The 22,289-nt window shown below is 45.6% G+C and overlaps 1 protein-coding gene across 2 annotated transcripts in view; it reads right to left on the bottom strand.

Annotated features, from left to right (window-relative positions):
• The window catches only part of GRK5 (G protein-coupled receptor kinase 5), a 172,963-nt gene that overhangs the window by 98,496 nt on the left and 52,178 nt on the right, over window positions 1-22,289 (bottom strand). For both annotated transcript variants that reach the window (XM_038181479.2, XM_038181480.2), the window contains exon 2: window positions 6,551-6,646. In XM_038181479.2, the coding sequence (XP_038037407.1) occupies window positions 6,551-6,646 (96 nt within the window). The remainder of the gene's footprint in view (window positions 1-6,550; window positions 6,647-22,289) is intronic.

Here is a 22,289-nt window from a genome sequence, read left to right as displayed (position 1 = left end):
TTTCTGGGTTGCCACTGCCAAGGTAATGCTTAATGGATTAAGTCTTGTGAAATGAATTCTGTAAATAGAATGTGGGCTGAGATCATTTCAACTCATTTCCCCTGCGTCCCCTTCCCGTCCTGGAAGCTGTCAAGCACAAGCAGCCTGCGAGCAGCCTGTGCTCCCAGTGTTAGTCTTGAGTCTCGCTAGATGCATAAAACAGCTTGTTTTTCACATACTTTCTGTGATGGCATTAAAAAAAAAAAAAAAGTGAAAAAAAAAAAAAACCTTCTCAATTCCACCCATCGCTATAAACTGGATACAGCTAATCTTGCAAGGGCACCAAACATTGCTCTATTTGTCCATCATTAGAGCCCTGGAAACCCATGTTTATGATAGAATTATAGTTGAATCTGAAGGATTTTGAAGAAAGGAACTGAACCAACTGCGGGTTTGTAAACAAACAATATGGTTTTGACGTCAGTCGTATCATTTCATGTGCTGGAACACTATCTATCACGCAGCCAGTTCCTGCCCCTGAAGAGTTTCTAATTTAATTTAGATGCATTCATGATATGGGACAGCACGTCAAATCCAAGAAACTACAGGGTACTGCTGAAGGTCTACGCTGGAAAGGCTGTGTAAGCTGTGCTTTGAAGGAGACCTTTAGGCTCAAGGAAGAGAGAGGAAAGTTGTGCCTAGTGCAGGAGAAAGAAATAGGGAAGGAGAAGGGGAAAGGAAGGGTATGGAGCTGAGATTGTCAAAGGGAAGGACTTTGTTTCTTCCTCAGAAATAAATCAGCTTGAGGGTTTTTTCCTGCATTGATGCTGTCCAAAAAATCTGCATAACTTTTTCCAGAGCAATAAATCCTATCACAGCTTTCAGTGGTGCTTCCAGCTCTGCTCTCCATCCCTCCTGTGCTCCCCTCCCTCTGTGCTCTCGGTGGTAGCCCTGCAGATTAGAGCAGCATGAGCAGCCCAGGGGCTGTGGGGCTGGCCAAAAAGTGCAGCCCCCAGGGGTCTGTGCCAAGCAGCTGAGGCAGGAGCCCCGCTTTATCCCCTATCTGCAGGGGCAGACACCTTCATGGGGAGCTTACACCTGGGTGATGCACAAACAGCAGCAAGGTCCCACTTCACCATTCAAAAATGATTTGTGAGCTTATGTGTTTATCAGCTTGGACCTGAAATGATGTGGGGAAGAATCCCAAGTTCCTCGAATTTCTCCAGAAACTCGCATTGATGAAGAGTATAACCATGATGCGGTATGCTGATTTTTGCTTTTATTTACTAGATAATTTTCTGCTCCACTGATTCCAGTTCCCCAGGTCCACAGAAAGCCCAGTGCGTCGCCAGGGTGTTTCAGAGCTCAGGGCTGGCTGTTCTTTCTCTGCTTTTTTTTTTGCAGCTTTTTTCTGGCTGAAAAATTATTTCCAATAAAAATGTACATTTTTTTTTCCAAGGAAAACTCATGTTTTCTACAAAAATATATGTATACACATATGTATATATTTCTGAAAAACTCTGACCCTAGTTTTGGCCAAAAAAATATGATCAGCCTTCAGTGCAGTATCCAGACAGATACTGTAAGATCACCACGGAAGTTATAACCACTTGTCCCTGGTTATTTACAGAGGGAGGCAAGTTTCAGTTCCTTCTCTTGATCTAGTTGTGGGCTTCAGAACTACATTTCCAAATGTTGTTTTTCAATCACTGTAAACATCAGAGCTGAGGAGTCTGGTGGAGAGCAAATTGGCTACTTCTTTGTGCTCTGATCAGATTGGGGTTTTGATGCCTTTCCTCTCCCGTTTCAGTGCCTGCGCTTTATGAATGACACCACCACGTAACCTCAGATTCTGAGATCTGCACATTCACAGCATTTCTCTGTCTACGTCTCCGTTCCCTTAGCATCTCACCAGCGCCTGACACAGCCCCCAGCTGAAGCAGGGCAAGGTGCCACCCCACCGCAGAGCCTTGCTGTGAGCATCAATATGCCACAGTGTCACTGCACCCAACAGAGTACACCAGGAAACTTGTGCTCTGCTTTCCCAAGGGCCCCTCGCTCATGCACTTATCTCTGCAGCTCTTGGAAACCCTCGAAGCAAAGGCACCTGAGAATTGCAGGTGAGAATTTGGGGAGGATGCCCCAGCACCACAGTGCAGAGCAGAAGTGCCCGAGCCACTTTAAATGAGACAAGTGGGGTATAGTAGCAGTCTTTCTGCCACAGGATGGAGCTCAGTGCAGGCTGCAAAGCATTTCTAGGGAGCTGGATAAATAGTCAAGCACTTCTCTGTCACTGATGCCATGCTTGCTACGAGCACCCGTGTTGGCTGCCTGGCAAAGCTCGGTTGGGCAGCTCTACACTCCATGGCAGCACCTGCACCATCAGCGTGCCTCCAGGTGTACCCAAAATGACTCAAAAAGGTCATATGGGTGAGGGTCTTGATCTGAAAAAGCACAATACAGAAAAGACTAAGGGAGAAAAAAAGCCAGCTTTTGTAAAAAGTGAGCATGTGAACTCTGTGCCTTCAATTTTGTCCCACTTACTTGGTTCACCGTCTCTACAAAGCATCTCTCACACAGAAATGTATTTTTGACAACAGTGAAAGGAACCTGCCAGAAAGGGAAGCTCAAGCTACTTTTACCCTGGATAAATGGGACACAAATGTCACACGAGAGGTTAAATGGCACTGGAGGATTTTTTTCCCTTCTTAAACCAGGTGTGGCAAAACTGGGGACTGATCTTTCTGCCTGTAAAGTCTCACTGAATCCAACTCTTTAGCAAAATGCATCTCCCTGGTTCTCCTTCTACCCAGAGACAATGCATAACCAGAAGCTCCTCTACTGAAGGAGTTAAACTTTTCTGCAAAATAGTGCAACAAATCACTCCCTGCAACAAACAGCAGACACATTCTGTGGCACTTTCCCCACAGACTTCAATCTATGGGGAAAAAAAATCTTGATTTATTATATAGCATTTGGACAGTTGCGAAAGAAAATTTGCCAAAGATCAGAATAATCAACTCTTTCACCCAAGCAGTTTTTTATGAAAGAAAAAAGCACAGAATGGGTCTGAGCAAAATAAATAAAAATTCCACACTTTTAACCAAGAGAACCTTTTGCGTCATTCAGAAATATTTACAGACATCTAAAATCTTTTATCATCAAAAAGACACCCTGGCCTTTGAAATTACAACTTTTTCTTATATTTTTGTTTACTGATGGCCTTTAAACTAGTGGGTATCGCTAGCTTGTGGCATCGACTCATGCCATGTTTGCCCAATGAAGGAATTTTTAAAGCTGCGCCTTGCTATTTTTTCCCTTCCCTTGAAACATCTCTTTTGCAGAGCTATCAGCCGTGAATTTTAACGATAGCAGCACACCATTTGCTAGCGGGATCCGTGATATGATTCATCGCCACTAATGTCAGAAACACAAGTTCTCATCGATTGGAAGGGCTGCTAATGCCAGTGCTATCCTGGAAAAGGCAAGCTGTTTTCCTACGGTTTGCCTTTGGACACGAGAAGGGTGCTGCAGCAGAGACGTGCAGCCGCTGTGCACAGCGGATTTATCAGCCTCTCTCAGAGGCATTAGGGTGGCATCCCTCTGAGCACCCCCCCCCCGTGCCACTTGCCCATCAATTAGCACACAATGCAGGCTACAGGGTTTTCCTGCAGAAGGTGTTGTGTACTTTGGGCAAGAAAGGGCAAAAAACAAGAAAGAAGAAAAGTTGTTTTAAGTGCAATCCAAAGAGGTAGCTCCTTGGCTAAATGGCACTTTTAATAAAGACATTTCCAGCGGTTGTTTATTTATCAAAACACACTGCTACTCCCAGGTGTTTTGATTTTTGTTTCTGTGCACAAGAAGGAGGGGAAAAAAGGGTTTTACTAAGCGAGTCTTTCAGTAAGACACCAGATGATGGATAGTCAAACACAGCGTCTCCTGTAAACACAGAGGGAACCAAAAGGTATGAACTGACTCATAATTGTGTCAACACAGGTCGCAGACCCTTGGTTTATTTCAGCCTTCCTGTTTTTCACAGATTTCTTTTCACACTACACTATTTTCTTAAGACACAGACGCTTTTCAGTACACCTTAGTGGGGTGCAAAAGCACACACAGCTTTACACCAGCATGTGGGCATTTGTGCACACACGTAGGCTGTATTTCCACAGTCACAGCAGAAGCATTTTCCACCTATGGCTCACGGCTGCACTACACCAAGCAGTGCCTTGCTGCACAGCGGTTCCTGCCACCTCTAATCGAGAGGGAGAAAAGGTCCAGCCTGTCCCTACCCTGAGCTTTTCGACAGAGGATCTTGGGAAGTATCCAGAAGAAAACCTCAGCAGCCTAATCCTCTGGTTCATGCAGTGTGTTTTTTTTTTCTAACATGTGGCAAAGTGGCATGACTGTGTCTGGCCAGAAGTGCTGGGAGGCTGACACATGGCAGAGAGCTCTGTGATGAGCAGAACCTACCAATATTTGTCTCGATCCCTAAGTACATGGCACTGGGGTTGAGTCCTTTTTCTTGTGTAAAGTCATTCTTCTCTGCTGGTTGTCAGCTGTCACAGAACAAGCCTCTCTGTGGTCTCTGTTTCATCATCGAATTTGTTTGGCACTGACTGCGGAGCCCGAAAGTTGTCAGGGGAGGGACTGATGGCAGACACACCGTGCAGCTGGATTCCCTGCAAGTCCTGCAGCAGTTCAGCTGGCAGGGGATGCAGGAAGGGCTGGTTCAGCGTGTTCCCTCGTAAAGTCACCTGTGGAGCCTCCTCGTCCCTGAAACCCTGAGGTCCTGGTAAAGAACTTGCAGAAAATAGCCCATGAAGATGTGTCAAAGGATAACTGCTATCCTTGCTGTGCAGGATAATACTGCCAGCAGAGGCAATAAAAGGAACATCCATGCACTACCCTGCGTGCCTCGGGTCAACTGCACGTGTGAATGCCTCAGTGCTAGAGACCCAGAAGGTCTGGTTCATCCAAGCTGTGTCAGACACACTGTACGAACAAGGGGAAGTTTATAAACAGCATCTGTTTGGCTGGGATGCTTCAACCTCAGCTACATTAACCAAAATGTGGTAGTGCCAGCATGGGCTGATGGCCTGATGAGGCTCAGCGGGAAAGCCACTCAATAAAATCAGAGTCCCAGAACAAGGATCGGGACCTCATTTCCCATTGTGTAAAAATCAGGTGCTGTAATTCCCAGTCAACAGGTCATGGTTGCAGTGAAGCCATATCCACTGCAAGCATCACAAGGGCACTTGCCCTGTGATTTCTCCAATTCAATCACATACACACAAAAGGCAAAACAAATTAGTTAGGATAAAGGTGCCACCAAAAATGTCAGAAATAACTTTTCAGAAACAGAAATATTCTGCAGACTTTTTTCTTTAAGCCATTACATTTAGAATATTTTATGCCTTTGCAAATCTTCTGTAGTGCAGTTTTCCCCTGCACTCCAGAGAGAATTCCCTATGTACATTACAATAGATTAAGTTAGATTTGCCTCCAGCAGGTTCTGTAGGTTTAGAAATTTTTCCAAGGTTTGTACATATGTAGAGTGGCTAAGTGGCCTTGTGAACTGGAAAAAATTACTGACTCTTCTCCTGCCTCCCCCCTCTTTCTGTACCTCCTTTTAGCTCTATGGCAGAAAGCGAGGGAAGTGAAATTTACTGAGGGAGACCATGAAAAGAGCTTCAAAATGTTCTACATATTTTCTCTCCATAAACATGCTGTGAATTTCGAATGTAAACAGTGCCAGGGCACTGCCAGTCAGACCCCAGGAGTTCACCCAAGTCAGACAAATTATGCTCCTTGCTATCTCAGTTGTTACAGTTTGTTGCCTTTCATTCAGTCATTGCCAATGCCTGGATTTTGTGTCAGTGTGGGGGAAAAAAAACAGCCTCAGTTGCTGAAGTTAACCTCTTGTGGTGAGATCAGCAATACTGAGCTTTCCAGCGTGACTTCACAAGGAGATAATCGCTGCCCTTGTTTGGCAAGGGGGCAGGCAAAAGAATGCTGACATTTGGCAGGTGTGAGCAGGAGAAATGCTGTGGTAAGGAGATGGTCACTGCAAGCTCCCTTTCCAAACCTGCAGGGTTTGGTCCACGTCAATAAAACAAAGTAGTTTTACCTGCCTAAAGCCAGTGTTGAGATGTGGATGCAGGACAGTGCTGCCTGGCAGAAGGCAGCGGCTGCCTCTTCAACCACCATATCCAGAGTACAATTAATATTCACCTTTGACTGCATCAGCAATCTCACAGCTTTCATCGTCTCACTTCCTCCCTGATAAAAAGCTACTTATTAGATGGTAATGCAATGAGGGGATTCATTTCTGAGTGTCCTTTTCCACTCGCGTTGGCCCTGGGAGGTACCAATGCAAAGTACATGTCCCACCTGCCAGAAAATGTTGAGCTTGCATGGCAGCACCACAAGAGCTATACACGGTGTGTGACCATCTCTAAAGTTATCCCATTTAATCAAGAGTAGCTTTAATGCAGTTCTGCTGAGCCAGTTTTGACAGCACGTTTTATTTAGGCAATAATTCCCCCCCCAAAAAGGGATAAACTCTTACCTATTGTTCTTCGGAGATCTTCACACTGGCTAATGTGGGGGAATTTCAAGATTTCCTTCCACTTTTTGCTTTTGCCTTTGCGTTTCCCTCCACCCCCTGCAGAGGAAGAAAGATCAGGATTAGATTGCTTTGGGCACTACGCCCAACCCACAGTTTACCAGCCCAACCACAGCCCTTATGGATATCTTGAGTAATTGAAGCTGGGTAGATGGGCAAATCGAGTCAGCTTTTTGGGCTGAAATGGCCCAAGGAGGTGACATATGTCAGAAGACTGGGTTGGTAAAGGTTGGTAGCTGGGGCTTGTGGCCCACCAGACCCAGTTCAGATGACAGTGCCTGAGCTGAGCATCTCCAACGCCATCTGCCCCAACTCACAGCCATTTCGTGCGAGTCAAACAACCTTGTAAAATTACAGGTCACCTCTTTTCAACCCAGATCTCTCCCCCTTCTGGTTTTGGGATGAAGCCTGACTTCATCCCAACAGAAGGGCTGGAAACCCAAGTTCAACGTTCAGTTCTGGCCTTCCATCCCTCACGTTGCATGTTCTGCCAGCACGGCGTTACAGCTGGCGGTACACACACCAGCCAGAGCTACAGCATTTTCCTCAGAGGAAGGACAACGGTGGGAGAAAATTAATGTAACATCCTCCACCATGATGAATCTCCCCCATCAATGTCCCTTCATAAATACCATGCTGCAGGTGACACCGGCACCAAGGTGCCACGTCCAAGTTTTCCCAGCCACGCAGCCTGCTCCTGGCCTTCGTCTCTCATGCTGCCCACACGCGCCTCGTTTCCCCGTCTCCCCCCTCTCAGTGTCCATACAGCAATTCAGCCCCTGCTCACTAAATCTGAATCACTCAAGCCCATTTCACATGCGCTGGCACATCAAATGACTAATTCGATGTGCGTTAATTCCTTGGAGGGGCTGGTAGAGTCACAGCTGCAGACCGAGAGTGTGTTGGGCGCTGCATGACATTGCGGCCTGAATTAGGAGTGCCCAGGCACAAAAGGTAGCAGGCATGACAAAGAAAACATGAACCCTGGGACAACTGCAAAGAGCTGCTCTCCATGCGGTGTTTCTGGTCACACGGTGGAAGCTTTGGAGCAGGAGTGCTCCTTCTGCATCTCACCTCCTATTCCTTTGCTTTTGGTTACCAATGGTTTTGTCATTGCAGAGCTTGCCTTGGATTATTTTGAACTTCTTATTGACAGGAATTTATGGTATGTCCACATCTTCCAGAGTAGTGCACAGCTATCTGAACTAGCCGTAAAGGAACTGGCTTGTTTAGACTACTGTGAGCACAGCTCCGCTCCCCTTTCCAGGAATTGGTTTCCAGCAAAGCCTAGAGGCCCGTGACTGCCTCCACGCCACGCAGTAATTACGCAACACAGACATACCCTTTGGCTCTGTCATGACCTCTTCTTCAACCTCCCCTCTTCAGTGCATCCAAAACACCACTGCTAAAGTCATTTCCTTCCCATCCCTCCAACCACAACTTCAGAGAGGCTGCCCTGCTCTCTTCCCGCAGCACATGCCGCCTGGTCTCATGTGCTGAAGCTCCTTCCTCATGCTCGTTTATCCTGTAAACTTTGAGTTCTGTTCCCTGCTGCCCAACCTCCGTGGGGATTAAAAATGAAGTATGGATTTATCAGCACCAAGGGAGGGACAGGGAAGAAAGGGAGGGCAAGGAGGGAGGCAGTGGGATTGGTGTCAGAGCAGAACAATCCTCATTTGACAGCCACAGGATTCACATCGGGATTTCTGTCTCCCTTCCTTAGGCTGCCTCTCTGGACACAGGACATGGCAGGAGTAAGCCAGATGAAAGCATCCTTTAGGCTGCATCTCCTCAGCACAGGTAAACCTTCACCTGCTGAAGGTTTAACCCCGAGGCCAAAGCGCTGGAGATTTCACCTCCTTCTCCAGCCACCTGTCCAGAAACTCTCACAAAATGGTTGCAGCATCGAGCAGCGCAGAGCACTGCACAGCAGCCCTCTGCTCGACGTGACAACTCTCAGATCTGTGCAGAGACAAAACGACTACACCGAGCCGGGCCAGGATGTTTTTAAATTCCATTCGATGTAAAATACATATTGATATATTTGCATTGGATGATGTATTTCTGACATTAAATTTCCATCAGAACTGGAGCAGGGCTCTGCGGTCCCTCGTTACAACCGTGATCAATACAGCCAGCGCGTTCTCTTCTCTTTTGTGGCTGTCCTCCAAAAATAAGCAGCCTTGCCTGATGAATCATTTGCTCTTAGCTGAGCATGAAGTAGCGTTACTATTTTGCCTGTGACGTCTTTATGTTAAAGATTCTGATCAACTGCTTTAATCGACCTGACCTTTCTGCTCTCAGCTTTTCTTGTGGAGCCAGCAGTGTTTGCTGGCTCCAAACGTTAATTCCAGGGGGCTTGAAGGACATAATGCAGTGAGACAGCTGAGACAGGGGAAATTGTCTAGCAGAGCTAAAAGCTAAAAGGGGAGTTTTCTCTGAATAGGTCAGTAATTGTGCAGGTTGCAAAGGGAAGCTTTTCACACATTGTCTTGATTGCTGCCTTTGCACTGTCTCTTCTGGACAGGAGGATTTGCAATCTTCGAGGCAGCTTCTCCGAGCAGAACTTGACAGATGTGCCATGTTTTATATGCGAGTTTCATCGGGCGGTCTTGGAGGGGCCGACTGCTTTAAAATGTTGGTTTGCTGCTGATGACAAAAGGTGAGCTCCCAGCGACAGCAGGAAATCTCAGCTCCACTCCCTCGTGTTCACTTAACAGCTCAGCATTTGCAAACTGGGGATTGAAGCTAATTCTCTAACTTGTCAACCAGTCCTACAGGAAACAAAAGCATTTGCTCTACATCCTCCCTACTGAAAAATACATGGCATGTTTCATATCTTCTTCTGATGTCCAATAGCAAATCTAGCTCTGATCTCTGTGTGCACAGAAGGAGGCATAACCAAAAGCACACATGTAGAACATCTGGGAGCAGGAGCTACTCTTAGCCAAGGTGCCTACCTTTTTTGTTTCCATTGAGCAGGATGTATTTACTCTGTTAACACCCAGAGAAGGTAGGAAAGTACTTGCATCCTGTTAAGCCAGTGAGACATTAAGTGTTTTGTCCAAAATGCCGTGAGAAATCAGCGACTGAGCAAAGAGCTGGAGCCTGGAGCCTGTCAGTCCTGCCAGCTGCAGGATCGAGCCGTGTTCCTGCTCAGCTGATAAAGGACATTTCTTAACATTAAACACAAAGATGGGTGAATTCCTTCTAGCATCACGCCTGTAACATATTCCCTTTGTACCTCATGGCACCATGCCGTGTGGCTTTTAAGCACGGGTAGGGTGGCTTCATTCTTTTATTCTCTTCTTGCCCAAGTCAGTAAGCCTGCATCACTCCCTGTGCTGCCAGATCTGGCTAACCCAAGCTTGCCAACATTTCTTTGCCTTCAACTGCATTACCTGCAATCTGGTTAATCTGCAGTTTAGGTAAACTATTCACAGACCACTGAGGAGGGACTACAGCTGGTATCTTCCATTTTACAGCAGTAGCTAGGCTGTCATCCAGCTCTTTCCCACCAAGGGTGTAGAGCTCTCTACACTCCGGTTGGAAGGCCGAGAATACACAGCATGTGAGAGCAGTGAAACAATCTCCAAAAAATACTAAAAGTCACAGTTAGCACCTTTCTTTCACTCAAAAGAAATGTACAGGCTACAAAAGAAGTTCTTCCTTTCCTCTCGCCACTCTTCCTTCACTCACTGTCAAGCTTTATGCAGCTATATGGCACACATCCACCTGCCTCTTCATGCTCCCTCCAAACAGTTTTGTTGTTGGCACGTAGGAACTGCCATGTCAGACTAAACAAATGTCTCGTACAGGATGGACAACAGGCAGATTCAGGGGAAGATCTTAGAAAGCTGTTTTTAGTTTTTTATGAGATTAACTTTGTATTTTTGAAGGAAAAGAATACCAATTTGAAACGTGGAACTGCTTATTTTTCTGGAGTGCCTCTTCCTAATGAGATGGAGTGAATTAAACTCATCAGCCCATTACTTTTCTCTGCGATTTTTCCATATCTTTTGCACAACCTCTGTTGCTCATCTAGTTTCTAAAACAAATGCTTCCATCCTTTGTGTACGTGCACGGAAGTTCACCCAGGTTTGCCCTTCTAGCTTCATACCAGTCCCAGCTATGCTCAACCACATGAGCTAATGAAAATGTTTTTTTTCCAAAGAATGAAGGATGAAGGATGAAGGATGAAGGATGAAGGATGAAGGATGAAGGACACTGTTTGCTCTCTGCCCTTCCCCCTGCCCTTCTCATCTGGGAAAGCAGGGAAAAAAAATAATACCAGGAGCATTGCTTTATCCTTACAAGATCTTTGATGACTAACATGGGCTTATAACAAGCTGTTACAAGAGCATGAGGAACCTCCCTGTGAATCCCCTTCTCTGTCACCCCAAGGAAAGGAGGAGAGCATGAGGGCTGGATTTCTGAAAGCAGGTAAGCCTCCACCATCCGCTGGGAGACAATGCTACTACAGACCCGTCCCTGGAGGCTCTGGTTTATAAGGTACAATAAAAAGTCCACAACATGCCCTCAAAAGAGAATCACATTACATAGCTCCTCTTATCGATGCTAATCTGCCTTTATCTCCTGCAGCCTTTTTTTTTGATGAACGTGACTCTCAGAACAGTCACAGGCTGTGATAACGGTTTTGTGCCTCTCTTCCCTGCTGTCATGGCATGTTTGCACATAAATCATCTGCATGTTGCTACAAATGCATAAGCCTGACAACTGCTGCGTAAACCATCCCGTTGCTTTTTGGAAATGAACAGCAGATGTAGTTCATGTTTAAGCCTTCAGAACCGCAGAGATGGGAATTTCATAAGCGAAAACACCAACTTCTCCCCAGCAGTCGGGCTGGCGTTGCAGGCTGCGCTGGTTACCAGCACATCAGAGGGCAAAATGCTTTGTTTACAACTGGCACCAAAAGTCCTCATAATATTGGCTTGCAGAAGTCATCATTCATAAGCAAATATTTATTGCTGGACTATCTACCTATTATTTCTAAAAGAATTCCAGTATTACTGCAAATACTGATGACAGACTGAAGCCTGGCTTTAATAACACATTTTATATGTTAAAAATGTGCATGTTAATAATGTCCTTTAGTAACATCAACTGCCCTGAAGGGGCAGAGGAAGTCTTTGAAGATTGATCCTCAGGACTTGACTATCATACATCAAGGCCATACTGATACTGCTCTAGGAATATAAAGAGAGCTTTACAGAAGCTACCTTTATGTCAGAGCACTTTCAAGGGGTCGCAACTAAGCTGAAGAAAAAAAAAATGCCTTTAATCTTTTCTTCTTTTCTGTTGGTCTCAAGTGGGCATCCAAAATTGTCAAGTTCCCCACAGAAGTCTGCCTACGTCCTCCATCAGTTATTTTTAATGCATATTTGAGATTGTTTATTTCAACAAGTTGTCTTTGGGTTCCGTGGGCCAGTTCACATAAGCTGGCCGTACGTTTCTCTGCTAAGCATGTTGACAGGGAGTTTTTTGGTGATGTGATTTCCCCAGATGCAGTTAAATTTTCCCCTGTGTAAGCACCTTTAGCTTCTCTGTTATGGCTGCCCTCTCTTTTATGCCCTGCATTTTTGCTGTATTGTGCTTATCTGTAGCTGATGAGCGAGCCAAAAGAGATCATTGGCTTTTATGCCACAAACAAAAATAATCCAGAAGATACAAGTATACCGAATACTTACAATCTGCTAAACAAAAAGCACCAGTAAATCTCATAGAAACAAAACCAGCTATCATCTAAAACAGTGAAATTAAAGGCAGCCCAAATTTTTAACTTCTTATTTTTGATCTCAGACTGAAAGAGGCTACTGGCACAAATCCAGGCAGCTCAGTTATGTTTGGAATGCATTACCACGTATTGGCTGGTTCAACAGGCTGTTGGGGCGAACCGAGATGATGGCTGCAAACTGAAAGGTGCCCGCATAGTTTTTGACATTCGTAGCTGGCAAGAAGAGCAGAAGAGACAATGCAACAAATTATTCTGGAGCCACTGTGCTCCTTTGGAGGCTATTTCTGGACCTGTAAGGTCTCCTGGAGGAACATGAAAGGGCTGTGATATACCAGCCTGGGGAGTATTAAGAGATTTTGTCCATCCATGATGTAGGTAACATAACATTTGTCTGTAACGTTTCAGTATCAATGATTGCCATGTGTGACCAGCCTTTCAAACAGAGCTGTTGAGCGCCAGGGTTATCACCCTCTAAGAAAGTTACCATCCTAGTGGAATTTTTCCCCAAACTGGAGCTGAGAGTCAGTATTTCAAAGTTCTAGAAAATTCTGATTCAAAGACATTAAACCATTTCATTTTGATAACATTGAGTCATCTCAGTTCTCTAACGTCAAAACATTATCATAGAACATATCAAATAGAGTATTAAGATATATTATATCATTGGAACAAAATGGGTAAGGTAAATTGACATTCTTTACTTTGGTAAAGTGATGTTTCTATATTGTCAAAAAGAAGCTAGAAAAAGCAAATCCTTTTTTCTTGTAAGTAGACACTTTCCTGCAAACCCTCTCATTTTTGACAAAACGCAGTTCTCAGAAAGGAAGATTCTTTTGTCAGAAATGTTCTCGCCCATCTCATGTTTTGAAGCACATGAGAATTAAACAAGAACGTGGCCTTCCCATATCTGAATGCTCGAGTGAATCTGAATTCTAAATTCCTTACTGGTTCCCTTAAGTTAATTTGCACATCTGTAATTGACATTGACTGTAGGAGACCAGTTTCCCATTCTTCCAAAGAAAGAATGCAAATCCCAGCTCCAGAAAGCCTGCTTGAATAGGGCCTGATAACATCTTTCCAGGAAGGAACTGATCCTTAAGCAATGACTTTTTAAACTTATGACCTGTTCTGTATATTTATTATCCTGTTTTAGTAACATGTATGGAAGCTGTTAACCAAAGCCTCAAAGCCCGAACTGGTAAGGGCAACTCATGACCCACATGTAGTCCACATACAGCCCATTGCCCACATAGATTTCCCAGGAACATGTATGGTGCTCTGGGATTCAGTGGTGCTCCTCAAACAACCTCAGTACTCTCAGGGCTGGCCTCTAAAGCCAAGCTGCAGATCTTAGCCACACATGGAGCTGACCAGGAGTTTCTACAGGTTCTGCAGACTCGCTGCTCCACGTTTTGCAATTCAGATGCTTAGTGACACAGTGGCAAGATGGGCCATCAAAATGGGCAGGAGGCACACACAAGGAAATCTGGACTTGGTATAGGCAAATATTTGGGGACAGGCTCTGGTGGTGGTTCTAAGGGGAGAACAGTTGAAAAGCCAGCCCCAAGCATTGAATGATGTGGGTTTGCTCTGTCCCTGTCAAAGAGCTGTGTGGGTTTTTTCTCCTGCAAATAGTTCTGCAGTCTCTAAAAAAAGAACTTAGCCTCTGTGTTCCTGACATTTTCGTTTTATAAGGAATATTTCTGAACTGTGGGGAGGAGATCCAGCTGGATGGGAGGTGAGAATTCAAGTGTGTTCCTATCATCAGGCTGTAGCCAGGATCAGAATTACGTTCTTTTCTGGTTTCAGTCCTCACCTAAATAAACTTACTAACAGGGCAAAAGAAAAGAATTTTAGTAAACATCATGAAAAATTAATGATTTGAGACGGGCTGTTTTATTAGGCCCGACTGATTTATTAGTTCCACCTAATTGGTGGAATTGGTAGAGCTTTGAGATGCTCTGATAAGAACTCAGAAATCCAGATGTGTTTTGCTTTCCGTACATAAATAACAGCATGCTCTTTCAGTTTAGATGGCTTATTTCTGAGTCAGGAAAACAACCACCAGAACAGCCAGAAAGAAATAGTGTGGAGGCTCCATGAAGGAGGCAGAAGAGCAAGTCCCTCACCCATCCAGATGCTGCACCTGAAGGCACACAGTCCTGCACTCTGGCAGGCAGACATGCAGACCCCAAACATTTAGAGATGCTCCACACAGGTCACAGCTACACAGAGCCTGATTTGAGTGATGCTGCAGCCCCTTTGTGCTGCCTATGCATACAAATACTCCACCAAATCATTGCAATGCTCTCCTCCCACTTTTAATCTCATCAGAGACCTTGCACTAGCAAAGGTGCTGATGCTCGAATGGGAAGGCACTAGGAGGTGTTATTGGGTGCCCAATACCCTTTGATCTTGTAGGATCTTGGTATTTTTGCAGTGGCCCTGAGGACCATACATCATTCTGACATTGCAGAAAGAGCCTGATAGCCATAAGAAATGTCCTTCCTTGACCCTTCCAATGATGTCTGGGTGGATCCACTCTTCTCTCCAAACTTTTCAGACACTTGATGTAAACAAGCTAGAAGCTGTGCAAATTACACTGGGAAACTCCTGAGAACATGTGTACAACTGTATCACCAGAACTGTTTTGGAGGAACACCTCATCCAGGACACTCCAGCACTTTGGCTTCCACAGTCAGCCAGGAAGAAAAGTAGAGAATCATAACGTGTCCTAAGTCAGGTCACTTTCTAGCGGGGGGCAGGGTCAGCCACATTTTTTCTTTACCACAAAAGCAAAGCAGATAACAGCCCTGGCCATGTTCCTGGCTCTCCTGTGGAATAAAAGCTCAAGTTCTCACACACAGACATATTCATAAAGCACAAATTAATCCTAGATACATGATGAGCCTTCACACAATCCACAGAAGAAATACGGAGAGGAGGGTGAAACCACCCCAAAATGCCTGGTTTGAGCGAGCATTTGCCAGTGGTAGCCATGGGTTGACAGAGGGGAAAAGGCACTAGCACATGCTTTGGCTTTGGAGGAAAGAGGAACTAACTGGATAGCACGACAAGGGTGGGCAGGCACGCACAGGGCTGGCATGGATCAGGCTGAGGTTTCAGCACTGCAGGAGTTTGTGGTGTGGCTGATATTAGGAGAATGAGAGGGCTGAAGGATGAAAAACCATAGGGATAGAGGAGTGGGGGGCAAATACAAGCAAAGAGGGTTGGCTGTGAATCTCTCCTGTATTATTCCCCATAGCTACACTGCCTGGCTTTGGCCCCACCATCCCATCCAGCATCTTTCTGTGGAGATCTGACACACCCTGCTACACCGCCCCTGAAATCACAGAAAACCTTGTCCTCAAAAATCACTGACAGCCCAAGACATTATGGTAACACAACTGCATGCGTCAGCATTTAGGATCATTATTGGAAAAGGTTACAGAAGGGATTCAGGTTAATGGAGGTAATCTGTGATTATCTGATGTAACAGATTGCTCTGCCAGTGACTCATGCGTTCTGCCACAATATCGCGCAGGCTGCAGCTGCAAATAGCTCGCGGGATGGAGCCGGCTCCCAGGCTAGGAAGAGTGTCCCTGTTGTTCAGAGAAAGCCCCGTCGTGCTGGGTGCCAAAGCTCTGCGGGGTGTGAAAGCCCAGCAGGGCCCTGCAGGGGGGTCCGTGGGAGCGGTGCGGCACAGCCGCTCGTGCACGGGGTTACTATAGCTACCGGCTGACGGCCTCAAGGAGAAAAGCAGAAATGAAAAGGGAAAATTAGGAGGTAGGAGATGAAAAGAAAAAAAAAAAAAAAAAAAGGAAACTTGTTGTAAAGCACAGGCAGAGGGTTCCTCCGATTAGCTAATGAGGTGCTTCAAAAGCGGCGGCTGAAAAATGAGGCTTGAAGGCTGCATGGCGTAAGCGTCAGATGATGCAAGCCACTGGCCCGCTCTCCTCTCTCCTCTCTCAGCCACCTCCACCCTCCCCAAGAGCTGGCAGTGGTGAGCCCCACTTTAATAAACACAAAACAGCCGCTTTGTGCCAGGGATGGATTAACTATTTCCTCGTGGCCCGCAAAGTCCTGCCCTCTGCTCGCACTCCCCTGCAGCCCCGGGGCCAGAATTAGAGCGAGGGACTGGTTTGGCCCAAGGGCTGCCAGGAGCTGTGTGGAAGCAGGTGATGAGGAACAAGAGGAGCTGCTAACTATGGGCTTCGTGTTTTGTGCTGGGGTGTGCCCTGGCTGAGGGTCCCTGTGTGGTGGAGCTGCCAGCAGGCAGGAGCTCCATGGGGCACGGGTCCCAGTGTCGGAGAGGCACAGCACTGGGTGTATGTCTGAGTGTCCCTCTCTAGCCAGAATGACCATGAGGTTGGGTGTTAGTTTTGACTTGTTTCTATGCCTTTTCTGCTCCCAGAGTGACCACAAGCTGCCGACTCAATTTGGTGGCCTGCGGTGGTCATAGCTGACCTAGCAGGGAGGCCGACTGCCAGGGACTCCAGCAAAGAGCAAGGCAGTGATCCTGTCACAGCCCAGGAGAAGGTGGAAGAAGAGACAAAAATCACCACTCAGTGACCCCACGGCACCCACACCTCCTGGTGTCAATGCCTCGGCCCTGGCTGAGGGCAGGCCCTGATGCCCAAGCTAGCCCAACGCACCACCAGCAGCTGCAGCCAAGGCCAGACACTGCTAATATGTACAAATATCTAAATAAATGCATAATTCCTGCTCACATGCCTTCCTGACAGCCAGCTGTTGCCTTTGCTTGCTGTTATCCTTCCTCGGAGATTAATGTCACTGCCTGGGACAGATTATTACCGATTTTTATTACGAAGCCTATACATCTGGCAGGTGGTGGGCAGAAGCTAAGCCTCGGAGAAAATAAAATACCCGGGCAGCTCGCAGGGAATGACAGAGAGCAGATATCTGCAGGTCTTACCCTGGCTCTGAAAGCCACTAATGGCATGAGGTCAGAGATCACTGGGCTTAATTGTCCGTCGAATTAACGGTGACGAATGTCTGTTTTCCCCTCTCGTTAAAACTGACACCAGATTTTTCAGAGAAAGCAGAAGGGCAGTTGGCCACAAAGAAATGTTTTGATGGCTGAAGCTGAGATTGCTGCCAGCGCCAGCCCAGCAGTGCGGTGCGGGTCAGAGCCCCTTCCCACACAAAGCAATGGAGAAAACTGCTGCTGACTCCAGCCCAAGACCAAACCTCCTGGGCCCAGCCCTGCAGCTGCTGATTATCCTGATCATGTTGGAAAGAAAGAATATATATATATATATTTTAATATCAGATCTAGATCTTAATATATAAACAAGTGTAAAAATAATTAAATTGGAGGAGTGTGAATTGTACCATAAAAATCACCCCGAGCTTGTCTCTGCCTGCTTTGAAGTCAAATCTAGTGCTAGAAAAAAAGTCAATAAAATACTAAAATGTATTATAAAAAGCAAGATTTTTCTTTGCATTTTCCCCCTGCAGAAAAAGTTCCTCTTTCATTGTCCTGTATACCCCCTGCTCAGCAACCCATTTTTGCGTAATAAGTGTCATCGTGGGAGGAAAAACAAAAATGGGAAATACTAGGGGAGCAGTTTTATCCAGCTAGTGACATTTTGTGAAGCTGGCTAACAATTTTCTATTGAAACAACTTCTTCCACAGTAAGAATGAGGTCGGCTTACTGACTTGCGTTTTGTTGCTCAATCTCATTTCAATTTCGATCTTAGTGTGGAGCTGTAGAAATAAGCATGAAAGCTTCCCTTTGTTTTCAGGTGCTGATGTTAGTGTTGAGCTGTTGTGAAATTGATCGAAGGGCACATCTTTCCCATTCATCCAAATATATGCAAACCCCTCTGGTGTTTAATTTAAGCTACATAAACAAGGAACAAGCGCTTTCTGAATGTCGAAACTACAGCATCAACCTAGCAGCCAGTTTCTGAGATCCATAAAGTCACTCCCTACAGCGTAAGCCATTCCCCTCATTATGGTGCATGTTGATGTCTTTAATTAATATCTGTAATACGTAACATGGTCAACAAGGATGTATAACACTGAATTAAATGAGCAAATTCTAAATACTCTTTCAGCAGTGTGTTTCCACAGAGGTCACATCGACCAGTGAACAGACACACTGGTTTTCAAGTAAATCTATGTGCTCGGCCTCTGACTGAGCTAATTATAATGGTGCCTTTAGTGTTGCTGCCTTTAAGTGTCTGCCAGCACATCCCTAACAAACCACTAGGTTCATGTTTTTCTAGGCCAGATGGAAAAGTCTGATTATCAGGTCAGAGTCGATTCTAGCTCCAGAGCTGGTGTACTTACAACCCGCGTGAATCCCACTTGGTGAGCTTCAATTAATGACAGAGAAGTTAGTGGCAAGCCATCATTGAACACTCTAAACACTCTCCCCTAAGACTTAACATGGTCCTAAAGGACTCAGGAAGGTGCCTGGCTCCGTGGTTACAGCCTGCCAAACATCTGCAGAGTAAGTCCTGGTTGGACTTGCAGGCAGGTACGTGCCACCTGCCTGCAGCAAGACAGCCCCACCAGCCCCACCGTGCAAAATTAACAGGGTGCTTCTGCAACTAATGCCTGAGCTGCAGTCCAGGTGCTGTTTCAGAAAGGGCAGGTGGTCAGGGTGCAGGCCCCACCACCTGTGATGCTGTTGGTCATACAAATTACACTGCCAGGTGCTGTTATAACACAGCGCAGCGCACCACGGTGATGCTGGTACGTGAGCAGGCATAGAGATGGGTGGATGTACAGAGCACGCTTCTGATAAACAGGGTAACGGCTGCTTGTGCAGCACTGGCAGCCTCAGTATGTTAGCTCAACATACCTACAGGAAGGCACAACCTCTGCTGCAGGAGACATTTTCTTTTCAGGTGTTTTATAAGATCCATATTTCGGCTTGTTATTTTTATTCCTTTCAGGGTGTCAGGGCAGAAAGATAAATCCAGCTATTGATTTAGATGGTATTCCCATTTTTAAACTCACAAGAGCAAACCCCAACAATTACACAGAAAATCCAAGCCTCCTTATCTCCTTCAGCTCCCCCAGAGACGCAGCATGCTCCATACTGGGCAAAACAACACAGCAGCAAACACCGATCTTCGTGGGGAGGCGTCTAAGTCCAAGTGGCACATGTGCTATTTTAGCACCTCTTGGGACCGCTCTGGGAGACAATGTAATTAATATTATTTCAGTGACGGCTATTTACCACATCCCACCAGGAATCTACAACCTGTGCTTACGGAACTCGAAAGAAATTAAAGCTCACTTCCTACCAGTTTCAGGTGTCTCCTAATTTAAAGCTGCATTTACAGGCAAAACAGGTCAGTAACTCTTCCCAGTAAGCCAAACAGCATCTTAATCACTTGTGTTTAATAGGAAACGAATGACTGAGCACTGATAAAGTTCACCATTATGCTTTTCAGGAAAAGAGAAGTGACTACAGAACAATCTGATAACTAGAGGATTTGCTTCCCGTATAACTCAATATTTATAAAGCATCTCCGTAGGGGGGAAGAAAGAAGTAATTTTATCTGGGTTAACATGCTAAATTATATTTTTAAATGACACCAGGATCCAACCAAAAACAGTGCTTATGGGAAAGATACCCCAAAATGCCCTGAGGCAGGGAGCCTGGAGTTCAGGCTGCCCTTGCTCCTGAGGCTCAGGCTCTCCTGCTGCCTGCAGACACACACGGCACTTGCACAGCAAGGCTGACCTTGACCTCTGTGAGCTCCTAGAAGCACGCAGCAAGAGTGCACATGAGGTGTTGGCTGTGAAAGGTGAAATCGGGATTGTCCCCATTCTGTCTTCTGTACTGGGTGGAATGGCTGGGTTTCGTTCTCCCCCTCGTGCACACACAAGTGGCTCATAGGCAAGAAGACATGGCATTTCTTGCAAGCTAAACACTAGACTTTCAGCCTTACCATACCTGGAATTTCAGATATTTTCCATGCTTTTGTATATTTAATCCTCCTGAAATGCAGGCAATGATTGCCCTACAGCCTGACTGGTGTCTCAAGAGCAGGACTAGTTCTCAACCATAATAGCCTCAAGTCCAGCTATGTCAAGTACCTACAGCTCCAGCTGATGTCAGTGGGAGCTATGCATGCCAGCAATCCCTTAAACAAGCCCCTTGAGAGAGGGCAAGAGAAAAATCCTAACTTGGGAATCCCCTCTGCACAAAATTATAAGTGCAGATTGTTTCTGCAGTTAAGTGCTGATTCTTAAGACTTCCTGGTATGGAAGATTTTCATGGGAGAATAACATGGGAGATGTGGAAGAGTGCTTACAGCTATAGCAAAAATAAAAATAAACTAGTTGTATTTATGCCTAAAAAGGAAATGTTCTCAATTATTTAAAAAAAAAAAAAAAAAAAAGTTTATCTTCCAGAAGTAGAGAAGCAAAGATGGGGAAAAACAAAACCAAACAAAAAAGTAAAAGGTACATCTACTTAGTTTCACATTTTCCATGTTATTAAATGACAAAGCAGTTTGCACTTTGCTGTCTTGGCTTCAGATACCAAGTGAACTGGTGAATTTCTGAATTGCTTTGAAAGTAGATTAATAAAAATAATAAAATCAACACATCTCTTGGCTCTTCAACAGTGCCCTCTACTTTAGGACCCAGAAGCATTTTGCAAACAAAACCAGCAAAATCTTTTCCAGCTTAAAGATGAATTTTGTCCTCAGATAAATTACTGTGACTTTTACAGTCCTGTTGAGACACTCCACATGTACAACTGGGAAAGGAAATTATCACGGACAGTTTAAATGCACGATGTTAATTAGAAAAACTAAATAAAAACAGACCCATTCTTCTTGAAAAGTTTCCCAGCTGATATTGTCAGAGATGCTAAGATAAAGAGCGCTGCTGGATGTCAGAGGGAAAAGCATTCTTTCCTTTACTCTGTTTACTCTGTTTTGGGCAGCCCAGCTTTGCAGAGAAAAAAGCAGAGGGTGCCATGCACACTGTGCTCATGCAGCTGTGTGTGCAGAGCGGGGGCTCCAGAAAACCCTCCCTCTTCATCAGGCACTGGAAAATCCAGTGGCACTGACATCTCTACTGCTGGTCACAGGACAGACAACATGTGTAACATCTGCTTCTCTGCAGCACCTGCAAGCCAGCAGGTTTTGGATTCTTTCAGTTATTTTGTTCAGGCAGTGCATAAACACACGGCCCAACCCCCAAGACCCCCAACACTGCAGCCAGAAGTGTGCCCCGTGACATCCTTGGTCCCCTTCTGTCACTGGGGACGCTGCCTTGGCTTCCAGCAAGGGCCAGGAGATTATCCCGGTTCATCCAGGGCCTCTGGGGTGTCACAATCTCCCTGCTCACCAGCAAACTGCTTTCTGGGGAAGAAAGACCCGTTTTTCAAAACGGGGTGGTATTACTGCAAAACCATGAAAAGTTGCCAGGAAAAATAAAGGCCTATAAATGCACTGTTGTCCACAGCTGACTAGATTTCAATTAGATTTAATAAAAACATGATGACCGAAAGACAATTGAGGAATAAAGGCGAGTCAGACCGGTTGTTCTCCTTCACTTACACCCTGCTGCCTCTTGTTTCTGTCATCCCCAGCTCTGTACGTCTACCCTATCCAGCATTAGCTCCTTGTTCCTGTTTTCCAGGTTCATCCTCTTTTCACCTCAAAACTCTTGAATATGAAACCACCAGCCCTTGATGCCACTTTTTGTGTCCCACAAGTGGAGCAGCTACCTCCTGCATCCTTCTGGCTCCTTGAAGCTGCTTGTGCCAAGGGCACGGAGCCTGTTCCTCCTCCTTGTTTGAGGGAAATGCCTCCAGCAGTGGGCTGCAGACTCCTGTTCCCTCTCACTTGATATCTCTTCCTTTGGTCTATGAATCCTGAATTCCCTTCTTCATACTCATACACCTTCAACAAGCAGGACAAAAAGTA

This window comes from Anas platyrhynchos, chromosome 6 (genome assembly GCF_047663525.1).
Source record: "Anas platyrhynchos isolate ZD024472 breed Pekin duck chromosome 6, IASCAAS_PekinDuck_T2T, whole genome shotgun sequence".
Lineage (NCBI taxonomy): Eukaryota > Metazoa > Chordata > Aves > Anseriformes > Anatidae > Anas > Anas platyrhynchos.
The sequence above is the reverse complement of the archived record's forward strand: the minus strand, read 5'-3'. Positions and strand labels throughout refer to the sequence as shown.